At 48.5% G+C, this 18,596-nt stretch overlaps 1 protein-coding gene across 1 annotated transcript in view; it reads left to right on the forward strand.

The window, feature by feature from the left end:
• LRRK1 (leucine rich repeat kinase 1) overlaps positions 1 to 18,596 on the forward strand; it is a 103,126-nt gene that overhangs the window by 5,033 nt on the left and 79,497 nt on the right. The window contains exon 2 of the mRNA XM_083184283.1: positions 17,018 to 17,137. Coding sequence (XP_083040409.1) covers positions 17,071 to 17,137 — 67 coding nt within the window. The 5' untranslated portion in view covers positions 17,018 to 17,070. The remainder of the gene's footprint in view (positions 1 to 17,017; positions 17,138 to 18,596) is intronic.

Genomic DNA, 18,596 nt, shown 5'->3' on the forward strand with positions numbered 1-18,596 from the left:
TCCGTGATTCGCGGCAGCTCCAGAATTAAATTGCACATGGAAAACACTGACATGGCTATGGTCGACAATGAAAAAGGTTGACATGAGTTTTTGAAGTTTTTTTGTCATTTTTTGAATATTTTCATATTCATTCTCATGTGTCGACATGGACACCAATGAAGTGCCACACTTATGTCAACATTTACATGTGTTGACCTTTCTGTGTTGATTTTTTTCTTGTGGCGATTCGCGTCACACCCCCCGCAACCCCCCCTCTGGCGATTCGCGGCACCCCGGCACCCCCCCGCGACCCCCCCCCCCTCCCGCAATTCGCGGCAACCCCCCACCGGAACCCCCATGAACCCCGCTCTCCCGCGATTCGCGGCACCCACCCCCCGCAACCCCCCCTCCCGCAAATCGCGGCACCCCCCGCGATTCGCGGCAGCCCCAGGATTAAATGGCACATGCAAAACACTGGCACGGCTATGGTCGACAATGAAAAAGGTTGACATGAGTTTTTGAAGATTTATTTCATTTTTTGAATGTTTTCATATTCATTGTCATGTGTCAACATGGACACCAATGAAGTGGCACAGTTATGTCAACATTTACATGTGTTGACCTTTCTGTGTTGAGTTTTTCTTGTGGCGATTCGCGTCGCAACCCCCACTCCCGCGATTCGCGGCACCCCCGTGACCCCCCACCTCCCGCAATTCGCGGCAACCCCCCACCGGAACCCCTGTGAACCCCGCCCTCCCGCGATTCGCGGCACCCAACCCCGCGCCCCCCCCTCCCGCAATTCGCGGCACCCCCCGTGATTCGCGGCAGCTCCAGAATTAAATTGCACATGGAAAACACTGACATGGCTATGGTCGACAATGAAAAAGGTTGACATGAGTTTTGAATTTTTTTTTTTCATTTTTTGAATGTTTTCATATTCATTCTCATGTGTCGACATGGACACCAATGAAGTGCCACACTTATGTCAACATTTACATGTGTTGACCTTTCTGTGTTGATTTTTTCTTGTGGCGATTCGCGTCACACCCCCCCGCAACCCCCACTCCCGCGATTCACGGCACACACACACCCCCCCGCGATTCTCGGCACCCCACCCCGTGACCCCCCCTCCCGTGATTCACGGCACATCCCCCGCGACCCCCCCTACCATGATTCGCCGCAACCCCCGCCCCCGTAACCCCCCTCCCGCGATTTGCGGCAACCCACCCCGCGACCCCCCTCCCGCGATTCTCTGCAATCCCTCCCCTCCCACGATTCGCAGCATCCACCCCCCCACAACCCCCCCCTCCTGCAATTCGCGGTACCCCCCGCAACCCCCCCTCCTGCAATTCGCGGCACCCTCCGCGACCCCCCCTCCTGCGATTCGCGGACGCCTAAGTTGCAATACAGGGCATCTTTCATACAATTCTAACCATATTTCTCATATACAAACGTTCACAAATTAAGGGGGCGCAGCCCCTTACGACGGTGTGAAGAGCGCCCGTAGGGCGCGATGAATCACCTAGTCACACATTAAGAGGAAAGTCCAGGAACAGAGCGTTATAGACACAGACACCCACTTTGAGTGACAGATGTAGCCAAATATATAGGAGATGGTTGCAGACCCTGTCTGGTAATGATGAAATAAGGGTTGTTCCTCTTTTAAAAGAAAAGGGATTATCTGTATCTTATGGCCATTTCCACCATAAGCCTAAAAAATTTATTTCATCAAGCGGTTCAACTGTTGACACCAGAACTCATGAACACCTCACTGTCTAATCGTGCCATAACCCTTTGCACATAATCTAACGTGGTGTCCCCTCGGAACAAACTTTCTATATGACTGTACATGTTCCCCGACCTGTTTATATTGTATGCTGTTTACTTGTTACCCACCTGGCTGCAAACCAAAAACAAATTCCCAGTATATGCAAGTATACCTGGCCAATAAAGCTGATTTTGAAACAATTATTGACTGCTGCTGGATTATGTGTATGCTTCTATGCAGGGTCAGACTAGCCCACAGGAGTGCAGGTGAAATCTCTGGTGTGGCCCACCTCCTCCTCTAATGTCAGGTCCCAGGCATTCTTACTCTATTAGAGCCCTGGTCCGACCCACCCTCCATGCAGCGTACAGCCCTGCGAGTGTGTAACTCCCCGTAGCCATTCGCTGTCGCAGTTTGCACATGCGCAAACCTGACCATCGAGGCTGGGGCCGAATTCGGATTGCTACGGCTTGATTCAGCCCTTAAATGTTGGGCCCCATGTGTCAGTCCAATCTGCTGGATTGGATGACTCATCGTCTAGTTCTAATTTGCATATTGTGCTACATCTTTAGTGCATCTGTTTTATTTATCTCTCAAGAACTGGCAATAGTGTTCTGAAAGTGTGTTGTGCCTTTGTGGTCAGTTGGGTAATAACCCTGTCTACTAACAACATAACACTTCAGGTTGGATATCAATATTGTTTCTTTCATATAGATGTGTATGTGGCACCACACCTAGGGCGAGATGTACTAAAGGGAAAATGCGGTAAAACCCCCGTTTTACCGCATTTTCCTATGTACTAAAACCCGTTCGCAGCGGTTTCGCAGGGCAGGGTATCGCCACCTTTGGGTGGCGATACCCTATAGAAGCCTATGGGCTTCTTTTCGCCGCCCGCCGCGTCGCCGCAACCCGCCGCCTCGCCGACCCCCCCTTTCCCCCCTCCCTTGGGCTTACCTTCTTGCAGGTCCTCCTGGACCCCGGAAGGTAAGCCCTTCCCTCCCCCTAGCAACGCAGCCGGACGTCCTTCCGGCTGCAGGGGGAGGAGGAAGCGCCGGGGACAGCTTGCTTAGCTGTCCCCGGCGTGAAAGCTGCAGAAGCCGGCTGGGAGGTGACGGAGACCCCCTGCAGACCACAGTACAGGTATCGCGGGGGGCCTCCGTCACCGCATCGCGATGCCAGCCGCATATGTTAGTACATATGCGGCGGCATCGCGGCGGGCGCGAAGGGCGGCGATGTATTTTAATACATCCCACCCCTATCCTGCATCAGCAGGCGTACATCCGTAGTCCACTACAGCTATGAGAGGACTCTCTCTTCCATTGTTGTGTTTAATATTGGGGGATTGTGGAGTGCACAGTAATTTCATCAATGGAGGCACAACAACATGGAAGTGTGCCCCAGTATTATTCATAGCAGTGTCGCTACACCCCCAAACAATTTCTTCAGACAAGTAAAGCAGGCTTGCCCACCCTCCCGCATTCAGCAGGAGGCTCCCGATTTCTGCTTGAGCCTCATACCGCCCGGTTTTTGTGAGTCTTCCATTCAAATTCAAAATGCACATGCGTGGATCTGGAATTGGTGGGGGGTGTGGGGAAAGTGAAAAGGAAAAGTTACAGCCGGCCACCGCAGTGTTGTGGGTAGTGGTGCACTGCACACAGACCGGAAGTCTGTGCATTGAGACTCTGGAGCAGAGAGCTGGCAGCCAGAGTTTCTCACACTCAGAGGGGGCTATGTGTACTGAGGGAATGGGGGATGTGTATTGTGTGTGTGTGTGTGTGTGTGTGTGTGTGAATGTATATGTGTATGGGGGCTGTGTGTGTTTGGGTGTAATATAAGAGAATGTGTATAATATACTATGGTGTTGTGTGAACACTACTATGGGGGAGGGGCTATGTGTAACGTACTATGGTATTGGGTGTAATATGGGAGCTAACTGTTGTAATGTACTGGGTGTAATATGGGGGGCTGTGTGTACTATGATGCGTACAATGGGCCTGAGTCAGACCTGTTTGCTAGGCTGCGTATATTTGCAGTGTAGCAAACAGGTGAATGCCTGTCCCTCTTGCCAGGGGATGTGTATGGTAACACATCCCCTCGCATGTGGGCGCATGGGTGAAAAAACCATTAGATGAAGTTCACCATCAAATAATTTTTCTGCTGTTTGCTAATAAAATTCAGTCTAGACTGACCTTTATGCCCGCACATCGCGGAAAAGGGGGTGGGCCCTGATGTCATGTGATGTCAGCCACCCGCTCCGAGCTACCTTGCTACTGGCCGTCCCTTCCCCCTGCGAAACTCATCGAAGCCGTTCGCATCTGGGGTTTGCGCATGCATTGGGGCCAGATTTGGACCCAATGTGCTGTGTCTACAGGGTGTAATACGACGGGGGCTGTGTATAATATACTACAGATTGGGCAGGCATCTTCCTTGCTGGCGAATCGCCAGAATGTCAGTGCGTGTCTCAATCTCCGTCGGTGGGGCGACAGGAACCCTGTCCGTCTCCGCCTCAGGGAGACTGACAGGGTTTGGGGGGGGGGGGTTTACGGGCAGGCGGCGGGGACCCCGGGTTTCCGCCTACAAGCCGGCGGTGACCCGGGGGAGCGGCTGGAAGCGCCGTCGGAAGGGGACGCGCACGCCTCTCGCGTGCGTCCCCTTCTCGCTATGCAGATGCGCTGGCGGGGGATGGCGGCTGGTATCGCCATCGCCATCCCCTGCCAAGATGGAACCTGCCCCATCTGTATGGCAGTTTTGTTTTTACCTGCCAGGGCATGACAGACACCTGAGTGACAGTAGACACGCCCATGATTGGAGATAGACATGCCCCTTGTGTAGAAAGTGATACGCCCCCTCAAGAGTGCTCCGTGTGATGCCTTAAAGTGTGATCTATAATCTCCCTGAAACTACTTTTCAGAAGTAGGAAAGTATGAAGTAAAGTCCTGCACTGGAGCTTTTATAAGCTGGACTAGTGTATTGTCATTTTTCAGTTTCACTTTTGAAAACTGTGACGGGTAAAACTGACCAAGATCATTACACTTTTATTGCTGTTCTAATTCCTTTCAAATATTTGAAAACCACGTTGAAAATCAAACGAAAGGTTTAAAATTGGCTTATTCCTCTTATTACAGTCTACTTATGCTGCATTTAATATTTTAGAACACTGCACAGAATAGATTTTTCCTGTGTGAATAGTAATACTGCTATCAGTAAAATGCTCACACAATGGGGATTATTCTTGTTGACTCGCAAGGCTGCAAATTCACAGCCTTGCAAGTCCACCAGACCCCACCCGGCACCCCCCCCCCCTCACACCGCGGGTTCGCAGCACTGTCTGCAAATGGTTCACCACACAGCGCTGAATAGCGATGTGCCGCTATGTGATCTGTCTCTGGTGAGAACACTGTCCCTGACACTGGCAATTATTTATTTAATACCAGCTTCTTATATAGCACATACATATTCCGCAGCGCTTTACAGAGAATATTTGAACATTCACATCAGTCCCTGCCCCAGTGGAGCTTACACCCTACCACATGTACACGCGCACACACAGACATTCTAGGGTTCATTTGTTGGGAGACAATTCGCCTACCAGTATATTTTTGGATTGTGGGAGGAAACCGGAGTACCCGGAGAAAACCCACGCAAGTACGGGGAGAATATACAAATCCCACACAGTAAGGGCCATGATGGGAATCAAACCCATGACCCCAGGGAGACAGTAATGCTAACCATTACACCGCATGCTGGATATTAATCACCAGACGATAGTCCCCAAACATCGCTATGACCCTATACATGGAGCGATGTAGGGGCATTTTCTAGTGGGATCGCTTAGAAAATGCCCCTAAATCGCAATGTGTGTAAGCCCCGTTATGGTGGGAAAAAATAAAGCATTAAATTGAAACCTGCAGTGGGTTTACCCCATGAGTGAATCCGCATCAACCCCACTAAGTGCATAGCTCTGGAGTTGGCAGTTGGCTACAGTAATTGAATACCCTCCTTGGTGAGGCATTTGGGGCCAAGTCCAAAGAATAGGGTGGATGGGGAATCTATTCAAAGCCCGATTCATGCATATTTGCCATTGTGACTGTCTACTTGTAGGATGGCGCGTTCTCTTGGTGGAAGAGCACTTCAAGCCATTCTTGGTTGTTTATTTTGTGTGTTTTTTTAAATGGTCCAGTAATATTGTGTAGTACTCTCCTGTTATTGAATACCAAGTAACAGTGGCCGTTACCTTTCCAGCCAACACAATAGTCTACTCTTTTTGTGGTGCACTTTCACCATGCATTGCATTGGGCCAGATTCAGACCTGACTGCTAATTGGCGAATTTACAGCAGACTGGGCAGAATAAGCTGCCACCTAGACAGAAAGAGTACCTGCCACTTGCAAAATTGCAATAACATTTCTAACGGATTGCTAATCAGTCTCCACTCGCAAATGCAATTCATGGACCAACAAAAGGATTTTACTGTCTATGCCAGTGGTTTTTGAATCATGGCACCCATGAGTATCGGAATGTTTTTAACGGCACCCCGGTCCATATGCATTTATTTGTCACTAATTCCCCTTGTGCATGTGCAATCCCATTGGAATCCGATTTGGTAAGAATGCGCATTCGTTTTCTAATTGCTCGATTTGGGAATTTCCTAATTAGTTGTGAAGTCTAAATTAGGTCCATTGTTAGTTTTTATTCATTTGTGTGGCAACTGCTAAGCCACTTACTTCAAACGACTACCAAAAGTTAACAACCCATTACTAATTAATGGCTGCTCTTTCATATTGTATTCATTTGCCATCTTTCTGTAAATATGTTTCTATGTTAACAATCACCTGGAAACACTTCAATTAGGCAGGTCATGCAATAAAACACTTAACCTTGAATGTGACAAGCTTGTCACCATGTGTAACCAATGAAAATGGTCAACATCAATAATTCATCTGAGTGCTCCTGGAAGCTTAATCTATAACCATTAGATGCATTCCCTTGTTATAATTGCATTTGTTCCTGTTTGTGCAGTTTTGATGTCTTCGTAATACATGGTACAGGATGCATTACTATAGCGGCTACCACACATCTAGCCATGTGTGCATGTTTTTCTGGCCATTAGACGCTTGATCATACGGTTCTAGCTAGTGGCAGAAATAAAACCACAGTGTATTGTGCTATCCGTCTCCTGTCTGCTTTTGTAGCAGTTATCGCCATCTTCAATATCATATGTAGCTTAGCCACTGTCACATTTGGTCCCCTTACAGTCCTGATTTTAAGGTTATGCATGCTTTTGGCACAGATGATTAAATCAAAATGCCTGCGGTGCTGATTAAGTATCTGTGCTCAAGCATGGTAACATAGAAAACAGGGCTGTTAGAAGGTTTTATAGACCTAGTTTAGGCAACCATAATCTAGATCAGCGGTTCTCAAACTGTGGGTCCTGACCCCAAAGTGGGTCCCGGCCTTCTCAGCATGGGGTCGCGACTCCATGTTGCTGACCATCAGGCTGATGACTTTTCTAATCTTATTTATTGATTCAAGGAGTCTTAAAAGTCTGTTGAATTGTCTGTTATTTTAGACTCCTCCCATCATTCTGTGCCTCCACAATGCTGCCATGTATGTGCTGTCTGCTGCCTACACATGTGGTGTGATGACCTTCTGCAGTCACTTGCTGGGGTCTTGTCATTAGTTTTATTGTCTGATGGGGTCCCAGAGCAAAATAGTTTGAGGACCCCTGATTTAGATGTAAGGTGACAGGACTTTATGGCCATTTTGCACACTGTTAAGGCACATATGTTGCACACAACATTGGTGGATTTATAGAACAATAAGATCCCAAACCTGTTATTCATTATGTAGAAATGTAAATTATATATATATATATATATATATATATATATATATATATATATATATATATATATATATATATATATATATATATATATATATATATATATATATATATATATATATATATATACTGTTTACTGTAGTCAAAAACGCCTGCAAGAATCTCCCCATGTGTACACAGCTTAACTATTGTTAAGGCTTATAAGTAGCCTAGAGAATTATGTTGCTTGTGACTCTAACCTTATCATACCTTGGCCTAGAAATAACTCACACCGACACAACTTATCTAAAATAAAGACGCGACACCAATAGCTCAGTTTAAACGGTCATAATTATTTATTAAAGACCAAGAGAAACTGGTATAACCCCTTTAAAAGGGGATGGCAAGGACCAGGCACCTGAGACCGAAGACCGTTCAGGGGTGTTACTCCGGGCAACGACCAGGTCGCTCCCAACCTCTTAAACACCCCTTACCAAAGGCACAGCCCGCCCTGCGCGGACATCCCCACGCCTCTAAGGCCTGACGTGAACATCTTCGCCTAAATGTTCATCGCCCACCGCGTTGAGTCGAGGCTCGTCCGCCCTCCTGGCAAGGCGAGGGGTAATACCGCGCAGGGACCACCTGACGCCCTTCTAGAATCCTGGTCGAGGGTGCCGACCCGCCAATTCTAAAATTGCCAATTAGATCGAAATTTTTTAAGGCAAGGCCTTAATGTGCAAGGGAAGGGAGGGTGGGGATCAAAAATCAAGGAGGGGGATTCAGGCTTGCTACCTGGACTATATACCCTAGCTCCAGGGTGCCACCCCCCAGGACCCCCATTGGTGGGGCTTCCCGCCCTGAATAACCCCTCCCTCTATGCCTGGTCATTATTCAACAACTTTATTTAACCCAGCTCAAATTCACAGTCTCTTAATTTCACTTGGGCTTATACAGCCCTCGTTCCACCTAAGTAGCCTAGAGAATTATGTTGCTTGTGACTCTAACCTTATCATACCTTGGCCTAGAAATAACTCACACCGACACAACTTATCTAAAATAAAGACGCGACACCAATAGCTCAGTTTAAACGGTCATAATTATTTATTAAAGACCAAGAGAAACTGGTATAACCCCTTTAAAAGGGGATGGCAAGGACCAGGCACCTGAGACCGAAGACCGTTCAGGGGTGTTACTCCGGGCAACGACCAGGTCGCTCCCAACCTCTTAAACACCCCTTACTAAAGGCACAGCCCGCCCTGCGCGGACATCCCCACGCCTCTAAGGCCTGACGTGAACATCTTCGCCTAAATGTTCATCGCCCACCGCGTTGAGTCGAGGCTCGTCCGCCCTCCTGGCAAGGCGAGGGGTAATACCGCGCAGGGACCACCTGACGCCCTTCTAGAATCCTGGTCGAGGGTGCCGACCCGCCACAGCAAGTGGCACACTAACCACTCATCCTCAAGTGCCAATTGCCCCGCCATCCCCTAACAATTCTATTCGCTCTAATAACTGCTAGCCCAATCTCTTAAGAATTCCCCTCAAAAAGATAGCCATTCCTTCCTCAGACAAGTGCACCCCATCAGGCCTGTATAGGTCCGGGTGTTCTCTTGTAATCTCGGGGTGCCTGACAGCCACTCCCCCTTTACACACCACAAACCTGCTTAAGGCGTGATTTAGTTTTCTCCTTGCCCTTTCTATTGCCTCTACGTTATGTGCTCCTCTCCAGGAGAACCGGGGGATGATATCTGACCATACCAGCCGTAGACCCTGCCAACTCTTCAACAAAGCAGCTAAATCCTTCTCCATCCTGATTCTCAAGGCTATGCCAGTAGTCTTTGCTAGGTCATTCCCTCCCAGATGTATTATCAAAACATCTGGCCTGTCCCCTTTGCTAGCTTCTCTCTGTAGAAGGCCTGTCAAGTTCTTCCATAGAAGGCCCCTCACCCCAATCCATCTTACAGCTTTCGCAGTGGCCAGCACTGGCGAACTCCTAGCTACTAAGTGCTTCTCTGCCCAGAATATGTAGGAGTGCCCTACTATCCAAACTATCCCCAAGGGACCGAAGGGGGGGGATGGGGCTGCAAAGGAAGGAAAAACCTAGGGGTTAGTATTCAACTTATACTGTAATATTTCACAACTTATAAATGACATAAAGCTAGGGTCCAAGTGGAGTTGAAAAAATTTAAAAAACCACCAGAAAGGCCTGTAAGGTGGGGCCAGATTGAATTAGGCGCATTCTGGAGGAAAAATCAAAAAATTCACCCCACACCTCCGATTGCGGAACGCTAGTCGTTCCCCAACCGTTTGTAAACTTTACGTTTTTGGACCCGCGCAACAGGCGCATACTATACTTAAGCTAATACTTAAAACCTCTACACACTCTATCTTAAAGCATATTAACTCTCACGTATTTTTTAAAACTGTCTGACTTCCATCTGCCCACTGCTTTGACAGCCTCAGGCGGCAAACCTGCTACCGTTGCTGCAGTGGCTGCGCCAATTCGGAATGAATGTGTTCCATAATCGTCTGGACGCAGCCCTATTGCCGCTAAGCCCTTCTTCATAACTGCAGTAAACTGAAATTTTGTGAGCGGTGACCCGTTAGCGTGGGCCAAAAATTGAACCGCCTCGCTGGGCCTTACAGAGGCATATTCTAGAGTTAGCGCAACCGGGCAGATTACTTTGTTGACGTGTGGCTTAAGCGTAATCCAGGTGCCCCTGCCTTGCTGGTCAGTCTTTGACCTTCTTAGCCTGCATAACACCTGCTCCTTGCTTACCACCACGTCATCCTTAAGAATCCCCGAGTTAACCCCTTTATTGCGCGCTGTTAACTCACTAACTCTGAACGCCCCGTGAAACGCCCAAGCAAAAGCCGCCCTAAACAGCGCTACCTCCGGTTCATTATCTGCAACATTGGATAACACAGCCAATAGTTCTCCTAACTTGTTTTCATCCAGGGGACGCCTATTATCCGGTTGTACCGGTTGTACGCGCGACCAACCCCTCATTGCCTTACTGATGATGAATGATTTAGTAGGATCTGGCACCTTGCGCAATTTGCTGTGAAATGCTATCCCTGCCAAAGCCGCCGCCATAGCCGACTTGGACCGTCCGTTGTTAAAGTGTTCCCATACAAAGGCTAGGAGGCAGTCATCCACTGACTTACCCCTGGATTCCGGTTGCTGCTGATAATTACACCAATCCTCCCATGCCTTTCCATAAGATCTGCGGGTAGCAGGTGCTAGTGACCGGCATGCTAGTTCTGTCATGCCGGCTCTACTACCCGCCAGACAGATTTGGGACATCTTAGACCTGTTTCCGCTGCTGCTGGCGCCAATTCACGAAACCTAGTAAACTGAAATCGCGACAAAGCGTCTGCGATATCGTTTTCCACGCCTGGTACATGTCTGGCCCTGAAATTGATGTTGTTTTTCAAGCAAACTAGAATAAGGTGCCGCAACAGTCTTAGGGCCTCTGGGGACGAAGCCCTTTGATTGTTAACTGAATGCACCACCCCCAGGTTATCGCACCAGAAAACTATGCTCCTGTTCGCTAGTTGTCCCGCCCACAGTACCACAGCCACAATGATGGGAAACAATTCCAACAATAACATATTCCCAGTGAATCCCCTGTCTATCCAAGATTGAGGCCATCTCTCACAACACCATTCCCCTTCAAAGTAGGCTCCAAAACCTAACGACCCCGCTGCGTCTGTGAACAGCTGCAGCTCCCCATTCGAGGCCGCTTCAGCTTGCCAAATCAGATTATGATTAAAGTGGTGCAAGAATTCTTGCCATATACTCAAATCATCTTTAATTTCCCTACCCAGGCGAATAGAATGGTGGGGATTCCTAACTCCTGCTGTGGCCCTTTCCAGTTTCCTACAGAAAACCCTACCCATAGGAATAACCCTACAAGCAAAGTTAAAGGAACCCAACAAGGACTGGACGGTTCGCAGTTGCACCCTGTTCCTAGCCCTGCAGTCCTGAATGAAACCCTGAAGTCTCTCAACCTTGTCAGCTGGGAGCCTACAGCACCCTACCCCAGTATCAATTTCAATACCTAGGTATGACAGGACTGTCACAGGCCCTTCTGTCTTCTCATGGGCTATGGGCACGCCCAATGACTCAAAAACTCGCAAAGCTACGCCCAGCGTCCTCCCGCATGCCTCCTCGCCCCCTGTTCCTACAATGAGAAAGTCGTCAAGATAATGGGCAACCCCTTTGGATCTTGATTCATTTTGAATGCACCATTGTAAAAAAGTGCTGAATCTCTCAAAGTATGAACAGGAAATCGAGCAGCCCATGGGCAGGCACCTGTCAATATAGAACGCCCCTTCCAACTTAAAGCCCATGAACCTAAAAGACTCAGGATGCAGCGGGAGGAGCCTGAAGGCAGACTCTATGTCTATCTTGGCCATCAGTGCCCCGGGGCCGAAACTTTTAACTAGGCCTAAAACTTCGTCAAACAACTGATAGTGAACGCTCGCCAATTCAACTGGAATGGCGTCGTTAACTGAATTGCCGGGTGGATAAGACAGGTGTTGTATTAGTCGGAACTTTCCTGGATCCTTTTTTGGCACCACCCCTAGGGGTGAGATGCACAGATTCGGAATAGGTGGGGTCTCAAAAGGCCCCACCATCCTGCCCAGACTAACCTCCAGCTGTACCTTTGTCTTAACAACCCCTGGCAATTCCCTGGCTGACTTCAAATTCTTGTTTGTGGAAGTGAAAAAATTATCGGGGATAGGGAGGCGGAAACCCAAAGAGAAACCCTCTAACAAAAACTTAACATCAACTTTATTAGGGTATCCTCTTAAATAGTGTTCCAACTGATGTATCTTGATGGGTGAATCTGCCTTACTTAGCGCTAGCTGCGCCTTCTCCTGCACTATTCGCTTTGCCACTTCTGCATGTCTTAGCTGGGTGCCCTGCTCCACATATCTTGCACTCGTGCTTGAACCGGCATTTTGCGCCCTTGTCACATTTCCCATCATTAAAGGCGAAACATCGCCCTTTCCCCCCAGACTTCCCAGACGCTTTCCCACCTTGAAAGGACTTCTTGCCCGCTGACTCCGTCATGGGTTGGCTCTTTCCTATCACCTCCCACCAAATCTCGACGTGCTTAGAACCCATCGGCATAATCTGTTTACCCTCATGACAAAGACGGAATTTCTCATCATATTCCCTCCAAGCCGGACCCTTATAATTCATAAAAGTCTCATTAATGAGGTGAAGGTAACTGATCACATTCTGATATTCTGTCGGCCTGGTGGTGAGGTAAGATGATGCAAATGCCAGGAAACCCTTCAACCAGTTATGAAACCCTTTGAAGGAGGCTTCGCCACTGTGCGAATCTTTTTTGACTTTGTCAAAATCCTTCTTCATTTCTGTCGTTATTGTGAAAAGGTCAATGAATTTGCCCTTTCTAATCTTTTCTTTGACCCCTTTCCTAAGTCCCCTGGCCACTGCTGTGTTGGAACAATGAGATGCATCCCCCAGCTACCTCCCCTGTCGCTACGGGACTATTCTTACGCCTGCGTTTCTTGCCCCTAACCGCCTTGGCTACCTGCTTGGCTACCAGCTTGGCAAGCTTGCGCGGCCTTTTCTCTGCGCCTGATTCGTCGCTATCGCCTGATGAAGCAGAAGACGCTGACTCACCAGAAGAGGAATCCTCCTCGTCGACCACCTCCATCCGAGGTGCGTCACCCTTTTCCTTGACGGCTGCTTCAGAGACCGTTGTCTTTTCATTCGCGGGTGTTTCCCCTTCCTTCCCGGCCGACTGGGCTGCTGGTGTGGCTTCCCTTGTCGTCAGTTGTACTGCGGTCGCCACTGCTGTAGCTTCCACCGATGAACTTTCCCTTCGCACTCGCGGAGAAGTGGGACGTGTCTCCGCAACTGAAAGAACACAACTCTCGTTAATGGACTGGCTGGATGTACTCCCCGCCTGCGAACGCCTTTGTTGCGTTTCTGCCGCTACATGTGCGTCAACCGAGGGAGCCCTTTCTATCTGAAACTCCCCTGCCCCTTCGCCTTGTCTAAATGGTAGACCCTGACCCCCCATAGGTCTCTCCCGTGACGGGGGTGCCCAGCCCCCGTAACCCTGCACAGGGTATTGTGGCATATTGTAATGCCCCTGCGGCGGAAAGTGACCATATTGATGTATTCCCTGGCTAATGGGATGGCCGGGCCCCGATCCCCAGTACGGGTATTGGGGCCCGCCGTAACTCCCACCAGTTTGTGTCTGGCTAGGCCACTGCCCCTGCCCCTGTTGACCCCAATTAACAAATTGTGGAAATGTATTAACCAGGCCCCCTGGTGTTGTATTAAAGTAAGGGCCTGTAGGCATTAGCTGTTGATTCTGCGGGCCGTATCCCTGAGCCCAGGGAGTAAAAACACCGTGCTGTGCCTGCCCTCGCTGTCCCATCATACTGTGGTCATACCAAGGCTCACCCAGCTGCTGGCGAATTTCACCCGGCCTGCCTAAACCCCTTACTTCGTGACCCATATGCCTATCCCAGTGTCTGGGTCCGCTGTCCCAACTACCCCCAGCAGGGGGGCCTCCTGTAATATGAATCAGCGGGCTTGGCCCCCTGCCTTGCTGCCTTACTCCCACACCCCCTTGTGTGTTATTTTCCTGCACAGTAATATTGGGGGCACCTGTCCCCCCTCCTTGCTCTGTGTTTTCACTTAATACCTCCACATTGCTGGCCTCCCCAGGGGGGGGGGGAGCACTCACCCCCCCTGGTCCCGGCTGCACATTTATGCCCCCGCTGGTTTCACCTCCGTTCAACCGAACGGAGGTCCCAGCGTGTACATCTGGTCCCCCCTCACCTAGCTGCGGCTCCACTTCAGTGGATGCCGCCTGCCACTCATCCCCGGCTGCTGCCGTTGCTATGTACGGCGCCTCATCAGAGACGCCGCCATGCGCGGGCACAGAAGGGAGCGCGAGAGCCTGTCCAGACTCCCCGCCCCCCGCCCGGCTCGGTGTTCTGTCGCCGGAGCCCGGCGAAACACACACGCCGGACACAGACATCTCTCCCCCGCCTGCTGCATTAGCCGGGGGGAGAGCGACCATATCCCGGCTGACCTCACTATTAACCCCCGCACTGCTGCCCGCGCCCGGCGAGGAAGGCCGCGATCCCGCGGCCCCCGCACTATAGGACGCCAGGCAGCCCCCACCACCGCCCCTGCGACCCGGGACATGGCTGAGCGGACGAGCTGCATCCGCCAGCCAGCGGGGTGGTGGAGCTGAACGCTTAGGACGCCCGGACATTTTCAGGTAAGAGTAATAGGACGCTGCACTTATCTGAACACTTTTCTCTCACAGGATCAAAAATCAAGGAGGGGGATTCAGGCTTGCTACCTGGACTATATACCCTAGCTCCAGGGTGCCACCCCCCAGGACCCCCATTGGTGGGGCTTCCCGCCCTGAATAACCCCTCCCTCTATGCCTGGTCATTATTCAACAACTTTATTTAACCCAGCTCAAATTCACAGTCTCTTAATTTCACTTGGGCTTATACAGCCCTCGTTCCACCTTATTATGGCCCTCTATTCATTACTGATCTTTGGTCATAAGTTATTTTTATTTGTTGCTGTTAGAATGCCCTAGTGGTTACCTTTCATGCTTTATGCTAGTGGTTCTGTATCTGTAGGTCATAAAGCAGTTAATAAAAGAATGATCAGTAAGGTTTTACATATTGCAGATAATGCTTGAAGCAAAATAGGAAAGAGCGGTGGTGTACTTCCTCTTTGTGTGTGTGTGTGTGTGTGTGTGTGTGTGTGTGTTTTTAAATACATTAAAGCAAATTCAGTATATTGAATAATTGTGATTTAAAGGCTATCACAGTAAAAATATTAATTTCGTATATCATTTCAGGGTCTTTTTTTTTTTTTTCAGAAAAGACCCAGATTAGGATTGAAAGACATGTTAATAAATTATTTATAAAGTACATTTCTAATGTGGTATTACTGTACATTACCTTTTTATAAGCTGAGCTGGACAAATGGGGATAGAAGCTTTTGGTCTTCTCTCTTTAATTATTATGATGGTGGTGAAGGGCATCTGTGTGAAGAGAGGTTTATAGAGGTCCAGGTGGCCTCTGTGATTTTCCAAGATGAATGGTGGCACTCCGGTCTTTTTGAATAATTCAAACAAGGTGCAGCCTGTGATGGTGATGTTTCAGCCCTTAATAGTGTGTGTGTGTGTGTGTGTGTGTGTATATTATTATTATATAAATATTCATACGGCGAGCAGTGCCAATAGCTTGCCATCAGAGTATTGAATGGCCTCCCCTTCACTCGCCGTTTCGACCTTGCCTGGTCCCTGAGTCGAGGTAGAAACTGCGGCCATCAAATTGGCAGGGCTCGCCACAAAAAGCAAAATATTGAATACAGCGAGGGGGGTTGGATGGTGAGGATGACTTTTCCTCGCCAAAAAAGCCGCCCTTGCCATAGAAACCACCCTCACTGCCCGCATTGCATATACATCATAATCTTTATTGACTTTGAAATCCTAATTGAGTTTGGGGGGGTAGTCAATGCTGGCTGATATTTCCAATGCTCGGAAAGATCGCCCAGGTCATATTTAATAAGCTGGGACTTGCCGCTGCAGATTTGGCTTTTTAAAAAGCCGAACCTGCATTCGCAGAAATGGCCCCTAATTTTGCAAATATGCATCAGTTTCCACATGTCTTTTCTGACTTTCGGAATGTTTCCAAAAGTCAGAAAAAACAAACAAAGCACATTGAAGGCAATTTCGATCTATTGTAAAAGGGCAGCGCCCATATAGCATTAAGATCTAGATCTAGTTATGAAAGTATTGATGGCAATAAAGAAGAGGTTCTATGATACGGCTGTAGATAGTGATGTCACTCTCTCCAATTATAATATATTACATTTATAGATTCCAAAGGTGAAATACATGGTGAGCCACCATGCAGCAAAATCAGAACAAAGTCTAAGGGGCATATTCAATCAGTCGCGGGACTTACAGCAGGCTTTTATCTCTGGAGTTATTCAGTTATATCCCGCTAATAGCATTGTGGGGCTACAAATATGTAATTGGTCTTTACGGTTTTCGGGCTTGCACTCAGTTTTCTTTTTGCAGTAGTGCACGTGATTGATTGTATCTCATTTACTGATTTCCCTTTAAGTACATGTTCCATTAATATCATTACCACTGCTACTGATACTGTTATTACAATGTGGTTAGCATGTTTGTTGGTGTACGCACCACTCCCGTTCTTCCATTTCTACACCTTCTAGCTGTACTTCCTCCTGCCCACACTGTTTGCTCTGTGTAAATGTTTCTTCCTATTCGGTAAATACGAATTTGTTTCAGGAATCGGTAAGCTGTAAAACCGTTAGATAAGTGTGTGTGTTCATGAGGTAAGGAAGCCATGGCTCTCGAATCTATTGTAACCAGAGAATATTTTGTCTTCTGACAGATGGCCATTTGTTGCTGGTCCTTACTACGCTGCCGGTGGGCCGGTTCCTAAAGATGTATTGGTGTGTTGGAGTTGAAGCATGCGCCGGAAGCCGGGCTGGAAGCATGGATTCACACAATGGTGAGTGCGCTATAGCCTACATTAAACCACTGTCACATTTTCTCAGTGACAAAATCTAGCACCATCAATGTAAACTGAATAACGTACACGGCGAAGTTGGCAGTGCTTCAGAGCATTTTCTATCTTGCTGATTCAGTAGTACGTATACTTGGACAACCGTATGACTTGCGAGATACCACTGCCAGATCCTCCAACTGTGATGTAACCGTCACAGCGCTGAGGCGCAGGAACCATGTGCTTGTAGGGTGCACTCTTCTTCCTTTCCACAGTGGTAAGCAAAGAGTGATGCCATCCGCACTCTGCTTTACCCTAGCCGCAAGTAGTATGGGTTGGATGATTACTCAGCAGGGGAGTATACTAGGCTAAAGAAGGCACCTTAAACTTGGAGAAAAGCATTGGGTGACCTGCTCACATCATACCCTGGCGTGCCCTCCTCACCCAGGTATGCTGGCTGCTGCAGTTCGCCCTAGCCAATGGCAGCAAGTATTACCGTAACATTTTCATGGTTTTTATAACGTCTTAAACATTATAGTTTATTTTAACCAAATAAACATGCCAATGTTGCTTGTGAGAGATCTGGCATTTTTAGCAGATATTTTGAGGATCTCTCACAGCACCGTTGGCACTCAAAGAGTTAATGTATATACGGTACATCTCTACATTGTCTGAACTTGCTGATTCCTATCGAAACTTTTAGTCAATGATATGTATCAAAATGCGGAGAGAGATGCTGTACCAACCAATCAACTAACTGTAATGTCTCAAACACAGCCTGTACCAACGCAGTTAGAATTGATGATTGGTTGGTACTCTCTCCAGGCTTTGATAGGCATGGGACTGGTACAGTTGTGCACAGATGATGATGACTGGCATGTGGATAGGGGTGGTTCATCCACAGAGAAGCGTATAACTCTGAAAATTAGCTGATATCTGCAGTACAGTGCACTTTACACATTTTGTATTAAGTGTATACAGATAAACTGAAGAAATACTGTATATTTGAGCTGCATAGATGCTTTCAGTGGGGTGTATTCAATGTGGACAACGAGGGGGTTAAACATCGGGGATCGTTGTAAATAAGCAATCACCGCTGTGTAAACCCCTGCGCCGGCCGCTCTCCCTATTCAACACTCCGGGTAAATCCTCGCTGTCAGAGGACAGTGAGGATTCCCCCAAACAGCGAGGCTTGAGGCTAAAGCAGAGAGCTCGCTGTTTTAGCGGCCATATGCCGTTTCCCACTCGCTCCAAAAACCTAGCGAAGGGGGAAACGTTGTGTGCTGGGGGGGGGGGGGGGGGGTCAGTTGAATACTGACCCTGCGAGCAGGGACAGTGAGCAGGCAGCCCTGCTCGCTGTCACAGCTCGCAGAAAGCATTGAATACACCCCACTGTTGTGGTGTGTGTGTGTGTGTGTGTGTGTGTGTGTGTATATATACATGAGGGTCAATGTAATTATGGACA

Source organism: Crinia signifera, chromosome 4 (genome assembly GCF_055691185.1).
Source record: "Crinia signifera chromosome 4, ASM5569118v1, whole genome shotgun sequence".
In the NCBI taxonomy this organism is placed as follows: domain Eukaryota; kingdom Metazoa; phylum Chordata; class Amphibia; order Anura; family Myobatrachidae; genus Crinia; species Crinia signifera.